General features: G+C 45.7%; 1 protein-coding gene across 4 annotated transcripts in view; it reads right to left on the reverse strand.

Moving 5' to 3' along the window:
• RGL1 (ral guanine nucleotide dissociation stimulator like 1) overlaps positions 1–13,018 on the reverse strand; it is a 161,618-nt gene that overhangs the window by 55,057 nt on the left and 93,543 nt on the right. For all 4 annotated transcript variants that reach the window (XM_045982966.1, XM_045982964.1, XM_045982967.1 and 1 more), the window contains one exon: positions 5,235–5,312. In XM_045982966.1, coding sequence (XP_045838922.1) covers positions 5,235–5,312 — 78 coding nt within the window. The remainder of the gene's footprint in view (positions 1–5,234; positions 5,313–13,018) is intronic.

Below are 13,018 nucleotides of genomic sequence, written 5' to 3' on the forward strand. Positions count from 1 at the left end.
AAGCCTTGTTCTATGCTTTACATTAAAAACTGAAAAACCAAACAGGAGTTGAGGATTTTTCTGCTCAGGCTTAAGCCTCCCAGTGATTCCCCACCCACACCTCACCCCATCTGCAAAACTGCAGGCATTTGCCCTAAAACAGGATGTTTACTTCTTAGAAAGTTACTGAATTCCTGCCGTCTGCTTCCCACCTGAAATCACAAGAAGACAGACTCACGGAAAAGGAAAACAACAGGATTTTGCCCCCGTCACCTGACCCCGCAATCCAATGCTTTAGCTCATCGCTGGACTGAGAAGCGCAGTGAGCCGCCATGATGTCGCGATTAATAACGAGCAGGCCAAAGAAGCTGTTTTGGTTTTCTAGTTTTATCAAAACTAGTAGCACAGCCTCCTCTCCCCCAACTGAAAAAAGCAGTCAAGGAGACTTCTCAAAAATTCAGGATACTATTTGGGCCATATCTCTGATTCCTTTTTTTTTTTCTTTCTTTTAAGATTTTACTTATTTATTCCAGAGAGAGAATGAGAGAGCATGAGCTGGGGGAGGGGCAGAGGGAGAAGCAGACTCCTTGCTGAGCAGGGAGCCCATGCAAGGCTGGATCCCAGGACCCTGGTGTCATGACCTGAGCTGAAGGCAGATGCTTAACTGACTGAGCCACCCAGGTGCCCCAATATCCCTGCTTCTGATATTCACTTTCACTTTGGAAAAGAGGAAACTTAAACAAGTTTTATCCCGGAGGCCATTAAACTTGAAAGACCACCAGAGATCCTATATTCCAAGCACTCGTTTTTCAGGTCAAGAAACTGAAAGTGAGGGAGAGGTGAAGTGACTAGGTCATGTGGCTGGAAAGTAACAGTGACTGATGAGGGACTCGAATCTGAGTTCTCCAGCCTCCTTACCGAACGCCCTTCACCTTCTCTGAGGCTGGCTCCCAGGCCACCTCCTCACTGGACGCCCCCCCCACCCCCACAAATAAGCAGGGTCCTATTTTTATGTACATCTGGTATACCTAAGTAAAGATGGCTTTCACTTGAGAGTTGTAGTCTTCACCATGTAGCTTACCTGCACACCACGGATATTTTGAGGCAGATCATTCTCTGTGGGAGGACCATATTTTGTGCTTGTAGACTGTCTGGCAACAGTCCTGGCCTCTACCTACCAGAAGCCAATAGCATCCCCCCACCAAGTTAAGACAACAAAGATTTCTACAGACATTGCCAAATATCTTCTGGGGACAAAACAAGCCCACTGAGAACGGCCATAGAACCATATCTCCTACACATGCTTCAGCCATCAGGAGGCCTTTGGTCATGGCTCCATGTCAGATGCCAGAGCTCTGGGATGGTGGAGGAATTTTCCACACGTTACATACAGAATGAAGAAGGTGCTACCCTGATTTCCTCTCAGAAAGACAGAGCAGTGACCCTAGCCAGCCACAGAAATGATCAGGAGAAGGGGAACCTCTAAAAGGGCAAAAAGATGATGGTGAAATGAGATGAAAAATAATAAAAGGAGAAATGGGGGGAGGATGGGGAGGAAGCAATACGAAAGAAGGAAAACACAAGGAAGAAAGAGGTCAGCTGAGAGAAGGGATTTCAGCATTCCAGTATTTGTAGGACAGAGTAGCCCATTATAAGATAAAGTGGCGTATTTTCAGCAGGCATAATTTTTTTAAAAAGCAAGTCAGTCTGAGGAAAAGGGTCAAGCACTTTCTACCAATTCATTGTGAGGCTTTAGGAAAGGACCATTGTCCCCAGATGATGGACCCCCTCCGGGGAGTTCTATGTGAAGCTCTTTGTTAAGGACTCATATGCTTAAAACTGGAAAGCCCTTTACAACAGCTTATCCTGGAGTTTCACCCACATCACACTGTTCCTGGTGTACAATGAAGTTGAATCAAGTTTTATAATAGAACTTTCAAATAATGAGCATGATTCTTCACATCTAAGGTACAAACCAATTTTCTTTAACGTGCGACTTCCCAGAAACCTACTTAATCTCAAAACACCCCCAGGAAACAGAAAAGCTCTGGGTATTTTTCAGACCGTTACCCTCCATGGAGTGTTCAGGTGCCTGGTTAAATGGTAGCTCCAGATTTGACTCAATTCCAAAATTTGTGGAGAACAACACACTTATTTCTGAATCTGGTCACAGAGGGAGGCTACATGTGACAAGCTATAGCGACTCAAGTCTCCTTTTGTATATGCTTAAAAAGACTCATTATAAAAAGGTTCTTTTCAAAAAATTATTCTTTCAGTAAGTTTTCGGGGATAAACACAATTAACAACAAAACCTCTCTAATCCTATGATCCTCAAACCCTTAAAGTGCATAGGAACCACTCATAGGATCTTACTGAAATGCAGATTCTAACCTAGGTCTGTGGTGAGGCCTGAGAGTCTGCATTTCTAACACGCTCCCAGGTGGTGTCGATGCTCCTGGTCCATGTGCCACACTCTAGGTGAGAAGTTTGTTAATCGAGTCCATCCCCCACCCGCACATCACCTATTTGATGATACTGTTTCCTTCCTGCAGAAACTATTCAGGGCTGACTGTCTCCTGCTTACCACGGAGGGTCCTTACTCTCCTGGGACAATGAACCCTCCTTCACAATAGCTTCCGCTCTACAACTCCCCTCAACCTGGTACACACGCCGTCAGGAAGTGGCCATAGCGTTCTGTCTTGTTCCCAAAATGCATCTCCCTGACTTGGTCCCACTGTTCCCTCTGCTTGGATGGCTCTACCACCAAAACCATCACCCTCCTTCAGGGTCTACCTGAAATGTCAACTCCTCCAAGAAGCCTCCCCAAGTCCTCTAAGAATAAAAGTTATTAGTTCCACTCACCACACACCTTGCATTTGACATTCAAATATCGACACTGGTGTGTCTGGTTTTCTAGAAGGTTATGGTCCATCCAATAAAATAATAAAACTGCCTCACTCAAGGCTTTAAAAAGTACTCAATTTTCTTACCTTCCCATCCCTGGCTTCTGAAGAAAGGATTTCATCAGTCAGTCCTCAGAGAAGTTAAAATATTTCACAGGATTAACCACCTGGACTTCTGACCTCAAGATGAATACTTAGTAAGAGTCCTTTCAAGCACCCTGGCATATATCCCATCGACTCAAGAACATCACTCCTAGAGCGGCCTGCACCCCCGCACCATGGATTTTTCGTCAGTGTCTTCTAGATTATTCTCACCAGATTAAACCATCGCCCAGGGTTAACAAACATATACACGATGAAAAAACCCTCCTTTGCCCCAGATCATCGTCCACCCCATTTCTCTTCCAAACTTCTGTCTTCTCTTGAGCCAGACCTCCATCCACCAAAACTGCACTTGTCAAGCGGGCCAAGGACCAGTGTGTTACAAAGGCAGGAGTCTTTCCCCAGGCTCCTCTCACTTGATGTCTGAGCACTGTTAGACACGGTTGGTCACACCCCCTCAAAACTTCTTCACTTGTCTTCTGGACACAACTTCTTTCTTCTCATCCCCCGCTAGCTTCTCTGTCCCAGCCTCCTCTTGCTGGACCCTTTATCTCCTGAATTTGAACACTGGAAGGAACCAAGGCTCAGTCTTTGCATCTTCCTCTTCTCTAGAGCCTTCGTTCCCATGGCGGGGGGGGGGGGCACGCCCAGCCCCATAGCTTTAAATACCATGTCTAAATTAAGGATGCCCAGATTATGCCTCCCACTCAGACTTCTCCCTGAACTCTAGATTTAGCCAATCGTCTCAAAGTGAGTATGTCTACGATGAAATTATTGACACGTGCTGCCCACCACACCTGCTCCTCCTCCCCAGTCTTTTTTTTTTAAAGATTTTTTTAAATTTATTTGACAGACAGAGATCACAAGTAGGCAGGGAGGCAGGCAGAGAGAGAGAGAGAGAGAGAAGGAAGCAGGCTCCCTGCTGAGCAGAGACCCTGATGCGGGGCTTGATCCCAGGGCCCTGGGATGGTGACTTGAGCTGAAGGCAGAGGCTTTAACCCACTGAACCACCCAGGCGCCCCCTCCCCAGCCTTTCTTATCTCATAAAACCGAAGCTCTGCTCTATCAGTGACTCACACCACAACCCCTGGAGGTGTCCATGCCTCCTCTTTTTCTCTCATATGCCCCATCCACTTCATCAGTACAACCTGCCGGCAATACCTTCAAGATCTCCGCACAAGCTCTTCTTACAAGAAGTGACTCCTACTTTTCCCACTATTACTACTATTAGTACTGTTAGTACTATTTCTACTGTTAGTACTATTGCTACTGTTAGTACTGTTACTACTGTTAGTACTATTGCTACTGTTAGTACTGTTACTACTGTTAGTACTATTGCTACTGTTAGTACTGTTACTACTGTTAGTACTATTGCTACTGTTAGTACTGTAAGTACTATCACTGTGGTGGACGCCACTGCCGCCACCACTACCATCACCTCCTCCTCCAGCCCACGCTACCAGTGTCTCTTGCCCAGATCCTTGCAAGGGTCCTAACCAGGCTCCTTGCTGCCACTCGTGCCCCCCATCCCGCTGCCAGAGTCTGTTTTCCACGTAGAGCCAGAGAAAGCCTTCTGAAATATTAATCAGGCCACAGCACTGCTCTCCTCGAAACCCTTCTAAATGCTTCTTATCTTCCTTAGGATAAAATCTAACATCCTGCCCAAGGCCTTCAAGTCCGCATGTGATCTGGAACCCCCACCACCTTCCGGATCTCATTCCCTAGCACTGGTCCCTTCATGCGCTCGGCTCCAGCCTCACTCATCCATGTGCCTCCGGTTCCTGCCTCACAGCTTTGTCCACATGTTCCCTGCTCAGATAGTCACCAGCCTGTACCCCATTCACGACTCTCTCCAGTATCACCAGATCAGAGAGCCCATTCCTGGCACCCTGCGTGAATCAACCGCTCCGTCAGGATCTAGTCCCTTTGCCCTACTTCATTGCTTTTTTTGTGTGGATTCTTTGTCTCTCGGCTAAAATCCAAACTTCATGAAAGCTGAGATCTATTTTGCTGGTAGCGGTTTCCCTTAGCACAGGGCCTGGCACATGGCAGGTGCCCGGAACATTTTTACCGGATGAATAAATGACTATCATTGGATGGTCAAAAAATAATTCTATGGTTTTACGCATTATGGGGGAAAATGACAACATAAAAAGGAATGCTAAAAAAGAGAAGCTCTACTAAATTACATTCTTTTAGGGTAATAAGTCTGGACTGAGAGCTTGTAATACACAGAAAAAGCATACTTACTTCCGGATCACCGTCTTAGACTCGGATGAACTTGGGCTTCCATCTTCTTCACAGTTTGGACTTGTCAGGTTTCCATACCTTTACAGATAAAAACAAACAAACAAACAAACAAACCCCCAGTCAGTGGTGTGGGAAAGCAACTCAATTCCATTTCAAACATGAGATAACAGTTTCCACTTTCCAGGAGTAATTAAGGAAAGAAATATTTATGAAATAGTATCAAAAAGTGATATGGTGGGATATTAACTTAATGGGTATATGGAGAGCCGAACCAGAAAGGGGATTTCCTAATGAATCACTCTACTTAAAACTTTATCCTAATAGTTAACATTTCTTTGAAATCCTTTAGATGAAATCAGGCTTCTCCTCTTACCAGGATTGGCTATTACGTGACGCAAAGCGGCAGATCCCTCATGGTCCTGAGCCCCCAACCCTACACCCTGCCCCTCCGCTCTGTCTCCTGCAGGAAGCACGGCTGTGCGTGTGTACATTTCAACTTGCACCAACATAAGCACACACGGCCGACTCCGTGCCGTGTGACGAGACTGGTCTCCTTGGGGATGAGTCCAGCAGGAGAAGGGTTATGGGAGTAATTCTGGACCCTCGAGCAAAGGCTGAGACAAGGACTGAAGAACAGGATTTGTCTGCAAAAAGGAGAGCAGCCGTGGGGACGTGGAGGCCAGCACCTGGGAAAGGGGACAGAGGGGGATGACTTTTAAGAAAGCAGTAGGTGCTTCAATTTTTAAATTTGTCTCCTTCTCAAAGTTTACTGAATAATTCGTCAGTTCCCAACTGCAGTTAGCGGTTCTTTCAGCTCCACATGTAAGCAAGCCTACTGCATACAAATGTATCACATTTTGTTTGGTTCCAAGCATACACTTGAACTGCTCGAAGGGGTGTCTTTTTATTAACTTATAATGAATGCCCTGACGATTTCTGCAGTTTCCCTTCCCCTCCGTGAAGAATCCAGAGATGCCTTGGCGTTTCGCAGGCTGGTACTCTGTCCCTAAGTTTTGATCATAGAAATTCTGTAATTGGTGGGTTTACATTTTTTAAAGAGAACACTTTTGTCTTCTACTAATGGGATTAAAGGCCCCAGTACCCTTATGTTCCGTGTTCCTAGGATTTACAAATCCTTTTAGAAATAAAAGCCCACCATCTGGTTTGACTGAGTGCCAGCCCATCTGGTCTCCCTATTGCCCTATCCCAGTAGGTTCCAGTCCGCACCCCGAGGCATTAGCCCCCTCCCCATCCACCTGCTCCTCTCTTGAGCTCATCAGCCTTATGGACTTCTTGGCCTCTCAAACCTTTTTTCCACTGGCCTCCACCCTCCCCATTCCTCTTATTCTGCCTGCACCTGTTACTCAGAGGGCTTCCAGGGCCACCCTTTGCTTTTTCTGAGATAAGAACTTAGTCAGATTAAGATTTATTCAGCCCCATGTGAGCAAGGCAGGGATGGGAAATGAGATTTCTCCTAAACGAACAGATTTTCTGGCTCTCTCCTTGGCCACCATCATAGGGAACCAGTTTCCATCTCCTCTCACAACAGCATCTGTGGTTTCTGTGAGGAGGGAAGATTAGGGCAGGCGCAGTGAAGAGTGGGGCCTTGGGGGAGCCGCTGCACCTTCCGCCCATCCGACGATGGGATGGCTGCTCTTGCTCTGCATTTTTCAGACTCTGGAGCTGAGCTGCTGGTTGGGGTGACAGGAGCACCTATCCCAGGTCGCGTCCAAGAATGGGACGTCAGATGCTGTCGAGACGGACCAAGCCACTTATACGGGTGAGCGATGTTCACTCTCATTAATTAATCCGGCACCATCTGCTCAGAGCATGTGCTCGGAAGACCCCAGGGATGTTTCTCTCAGCCGCCAGAGTGGTCCACAGATTCCTAATCAGGACCAGAATGACTGGATGATGATGCTCTGGAGACAGTGAGGACCATCAAGAAGAAGGCAAGGCATGTGCAGCCGCATGCACCCAATCCCAATACCCAATCCACCAAAAAATCCTGTCGGCTCTGTCTTTATAACATACCCTGAATCCAAACACTTCTTCTCATCACTTCCACCCTGGCTCAAACCACCACCACCTTTAGTCTAGATCAGTGAAACAGGAACGTCATCAGTCTCCCGGCTTCACTTCAGCGCGATCCTATGCGATGTGCATCCCATCACGTCACCGCTCAGCTCAGAACCCTCCCGGGGCTCCCATTTCACTCCAAAGAAAGGCCAAAGTCACACCTGCTTCACAGGGCCCTAAAGGACTTGCTCTGATACCTCTGACCGAGTCTCCCGCACCTGCTCACCCTCCCTGAGCCTCACCCGCCCCCCTGCGGCTTCACCACACCCGGGCATCCTCCTGGCTCAGAATCTCCGTGCTCCTCTTCCTGGGCCCCCCCCCCCCCCCCCGGGCGTCAACACCACCTCCCTCCCCTCCTGCAGCTCCTGCGGGGCTCTGCTCAAATGTCACTTTCTTGGTGAGGTCTCCCGGGCCACCCTACGTAAGACCAAAACTCAAAGCGCTGCTTTATTTTCCTGCACTGCACATTCTCATATACGGTATAATTAAGTTACTGTGTTTACTGTGCGCTGGAACATAAACCCCATGAGAACAGGATCCCTGTCCCTTTTGTTCCTCCTCTTTAGTGCTTCGAATGATGCTGGGCACCCAGGAGGCACACTGATGGCTACTTGTTTAGGGGCAAATGAATGGTCTGGTGGGTTCCCTAAGCAGATACGAAAACAGACTTCTCAACTGTTGTTGCAAGAGCTTTTTGCTTATACCAGTGTCTTAACCTGTCCGTGTCTTCATTCCTCAACTCTGGGATCATAAAAAAAGCTTTAGGATAGCTGTTATCCAAAAATATAAAACTGAAATGCAAACGAAATAAAGTTTTAAGATCTGAAAGCTGAGATCTTGAAAATATAAGCAGTATGGAAAGGCAAAAAAAAAAAATGTATATATGGTTTTACAAAGGAGACCTTCAGAAGCAAGATAAAATTAAAGAGCCTGTAACCCTCTGGAATTTCATGGGAAGGGATGATTATTTGCCCCTGTGCTTTTCTAATCATTAGAGAGAATTAATGCCTTACAGAAAAGAAACTAGACCAGCGATGGAATCAAGAACTCTTTAATGTTCAAGCTAGGTCATTTGAGAGTTAGTTTTACTAGATTAAGAGCATTTCTTTGATGTTTCCTGCACCCTCTCATAGCTTCCCACCAAAAACCATAGTCAAGTTCAATTCATTTATTCCAGGGCAGTAAATAAAAGGGGCGTGTGTGCGTGTTTAATTAATGGCAGTAGAACAGCCACAGAGGAACCTGTCAACAACGTCACCTCCAATTTCTGCGAAGTCTTCCCAGGATTTAAGATCAAAGCATCAATCTCTGAAAAAGGCTTGCCAACAAGCAACTGGCCTTCTTTAAATGGTAACTCATAAAACTTAAATTAAAATACAGATTGTCAGAATGACTTTTGACATGGTTTCCCCTGGATCACGAGGCAAAAGAAAGATTTACAGATGCCTCTTCAAGTACAGTCTTTCAGCAATTATTTACTGCGGCCTAAAAATTGCTGGAAAAAGAAAAACAAAACCATAACGTTTAACTGGTTGCTGATATTTAAACAGGAAACAGTTATTTCCAGAGGGGACAGATATTATTGTTTGGAATCTATCTGAGCAAATGAAATGTTTAATATGTGTTTGAAGGGAGGACAGGGGTATTTGCGGTTCAAAGAAATCCTAAGATAAAGTTGTCCTCAGGGACAGTCTCTCTGGTTGGGGGAGACATTTGAACTTTTGCTCCCTGACAGAAAAGGCTCAGTAACACCAGACCAAGATGGCGGGAATCCTGAGGAACTTCTCTGGCTCCGCTTGAATCCAGTAACAACAGCAGATAATAATTACTGAGTGCAGACCAAGTGCCAGGTACTACACTAAGCACTTTATAAGAATTCATTTAATTCTCACAAGAGTCCTATGTGAAATTATTATTCAAATTTCACAAAGGAGAAAGTGAGGCCCAGGAAACTGAGGTAATTTGCCCTCAAAGACTCAGCTAATACATGGAGCAGAGATTTGAACCGCGACAGTCAGACTCTACAGCCCAGTCTCCCTCTGAGTCACTACCAGATCACATGAGCTCGAGTTATCTTCATTTTATGTGCTCCAATGCACTAGATTATAACTTCTTTGAGGTCAGAAACTTTATTCTTTGCATTTATTTACCAATCTTTCATCCTTTTACTCATTCAGTCCCCATTCAAGGAATACGTGTTAAGGCCTATGTTCAGGTACTATTCCCCGCATTGGGCACACAGCTGTGAACAAACCAAAGGCCCTGTTTTCAGGAAGTGGACACTGTAGTAGGGGGAGGTAGACAAGAAAATAATAATCAATTAACATATACCAAGTCAGAGAGTGGAAAATGCAATGGCGAAAAATAAAACAGGTGGGGTGATCAGACATGATATGGGGGGTCTGAAGTGGCTCCCACACACGAGGTATTCAGACAAGGCCCGATGTGAACTTGACGATGAGGTAACATCCTCCAGAAGGTGGGGGAGTGGGCTCTACAGATCTCTAAAGCATCTTCCACGCAGAGCGGGGAGCCGTGGCAGAGGCCGTAGCACAGTGGCAGAATGATGTGCTTGAGAAGCATCAAGAACACCAGTGAGTAAGTAAAGGGAGAGAAGGAGATGAGGCACGGAGGTGACAGGGACTGATCATGAGGCTTGACAGGCCATGGCGAGGATTTGGGTTTCATTCTCTTACGTTGCTCACTGCCCCATCCCCTGAGGCAGCAATGGAGCCTGCCCTTAGTGGACACTCAATAAACACTTGCTAAATGAATGAATTAATACCATCTCCCGGGGAAAGAAAGGAAAGGCCGGGTAAAGAGGAGAAGGGAGGAAGCCATTTACTGGGGATGGATAAAAGAACAGAGAGGAAGAAGGAAAGAGAAGCGAGACCTCACATGAAGCTGCTGACTCCTAGACCTCTGGGAGGCTCCGCTCCTCTAATAAACCCCAGCCCATGAACATTCAAGGCGGTTTTCTTTAACTGAGCCATGGGAACACAGGTCAGGTATGAGGAAAATGTTCAGAAGCTGACCTTGACTCAGGAGAATGATACGGGTGAAAGAGCCAGCAGATGTCTGGAACACCAAGGAAGCTTTGATTACGACTATGGACTGTATCCCACAGATCAGTAAGAGGGATGTTTTTAATCACTCTAAATAATATCCTTCACGGCAGGCACTCTCCACCCAAGTCTGACCTCAGAACTGGGTCGCTGCCGCCAAGCCTACCTTGGAAAGGTCTTGTTACCTCCATGGAGCTTGTTATTCAAGGAGAAGACAAAGGTCAAAGACTCTTTGTTCTCTTGCAAGGGGCCAGTGATGCTGAGCACAGAATGTGCTTTCCACTCATAAGATCTGGATCTCCAGGCACTTTTACCACGATTAGAAAAAGCTAGAAGATCCGGAAAGAGCTGCCATCCTCCACTCTAGGCCTTTGCTGTGAAGGGCCTTCCATCTTTGATGCCCTTCCATTCTCCACGTGACCATCATGGTAGTCCCTGACAGGTAAGGCAACATTAACAGGCAAGCGTGCCTAGTCTTCCTGTGGTACTTCACAGTTACAAAATCCTTCCCAGTTATAAAATTTTCCTTGAGAAGAATATCTTCACGCCTAGCCCCAACCCACAACAGTCAGAAGAAGAGACCAAAGGACAAAGGACAAAGGTTTTATAATCCCTGCTCTTCCAGAACAAGAAAACCAAAAGGTCCCTCACACTGTAACTTGCTTGCATCCAAATTTAAGATTATTCCTTAAGTGTGATGGATTTTACACCCTTGCTGTAGGATTTCTTCTATTTCCCACTCCAAGTCCTTGTCATCCATTTCTCTTCTTTGGCCCGTTTTCCACCACCACAGCTTGGTGGCTCATCAGTACCTCTTCCTTCCAGTCAACTGCACATACATCTTGCTAGTATGTTCCAGGCGCTGCGGTCACATGAAGGGCAACAGAAGAAACGGGGATACGTCTGGGGTGGTGAGCAGGCAATGCGCTGACAACCACAGAGTCTGTTAGTGGGTCAAGATTTGTCTTGGGCTTAAAATGAATTAATACTTTATTAACAAATCAGTGCAAGCCTGAAGCTCAGTCTTCCCCAACCACAAAAAGGTGTTACTGCAGAGCTCACCAAGGACCTTTTGAAATAGGCTACATGGAACCTCATACCTATGAGCATAGGACTAAAAATTTTCAGGATTACTTTTCTCCCCTATGCTTACAAAAGCTCAGTATAGCATCAATTTACATGTTGTCCTCAAGGGCTAAATTCTCTCCTGCACACAGATACGCACCTGTGTAAAAAACGCGTGTGTGTGTAAAAAAAGGCAAATGTCAAGTGAGAGAAAAGTGGTAAGATAGGTAAGAAAAGTAGTAAGATAGGAAAGTGGAAAGATCAACTAAAACTATCTCAAAAACAGTCCTTTTTACTTCGAAAGATTTAGACATGCCTTTTTAAGACCATTTAATTTACTTTAATGAATTTAACTTCAAAGAACCATACTTACCTGCTTCATCATGATACAAGGTAGGAGGAGTCCCCTCCTCTAACTCATAACGTCCACCTATATGTCATGTCCCATCGTCCATGCTAGAAAGCCTGTCCCTGGAGGGTCCTTGGATGAACCTACAGAAGGCTGGGAATCCCTAACCAGTATGAAAAATTTGATGATGTGCTTTTTTTCTGTATGGCTGATCCATAGTTTCTAGCAAACTCCTAAAGAGGCTTGTGATCAATCCCTCCCTCCACCTGCTGGAAAACAGTCAAGACCACTTCTTTAGGGGCTGGAGGAGATTATGCTGAGTGAAATAAGACAAGCAGAGAAAGTTATCATACGGTTTCACTTATTTGTGGAACATATGGAATAACATGGAGGACATTAGGAGAAGGAAGAGAAAAATGAAGGGAGGGGACTTGGAAGGGGAGATAAACCATGACAGACTATGGACCCCAAGAAACAAACTGAGTGTTTTGGAAGGGAGGGGGTGGGGGATGGGTGAGCCTGGTGATGGGTATTAAGGAGAGCCCATATTGCATGGAGCACTGGGTGTTACACACAAACAATGAATCATGGAACACTACATCAAAAACTAATGACATACTGCATGGTGACTAACACAACATAAAAAAAAAAGAACTTCTTTAGAGTATCAAGGCTGAAATGAACACTGGAACACATTCCAGTTACTGTTCAGGATATATGTACCTTGCCTTTCAGTTTTTGTTAGTTTTGTTTAGTGGTTTCCAAACAAATGCACATTAAAACAAAATGAAACAAAAAACCCTGCTGAGCAATTTGGTATTCTTTTCTACAAAAGAAGGATAACTGCACGTCCTCTCTCCCTTTGTCAAATGGGAAGAAGGAAGGAAGGAGAGAGAAAGAGAGAGAGAGTGGGCACCTGGGTGGTTCAGTTGGTTACGCAACTGCCTTCGGCTCAGGTCATGATCCTGGAGTCCCAGAATTGAGTCCCATATCCGGCTCCCTGCTCAGCAGGGAGTCTGCTTCTCCCTCTAACCCTCCCCCTTCTCATGCTCTCTCTCTCTCTCAAATAAATAAATAAAATCTTTAAAAAAAAATGAGAGAGAGAGGAGGAGGGGAGGGAGGGAGGAAGGAAGGAAAAGGAAGAAAGGAAGGAGAGGAAAGCTACTTCACAGAAACACTTTTATCTCATGTCAAGAAAAGAGAGCTAGCCTGGTTATGACTAGAGG

The sequence above is a fragment of the Meles meles genome, chromosome 17 (assembly GCF_922984935.1).
Source record: "Meles meles chromosome 17, mMelMel3.1 paternal haplotype, whole genome shotgun sequence".
Taxonomy (NCBI): Eukaryota; Metazoa; Chordata; class Mammalia; order Carnivora; family Mustelidae; genus Meles; species Meles meles.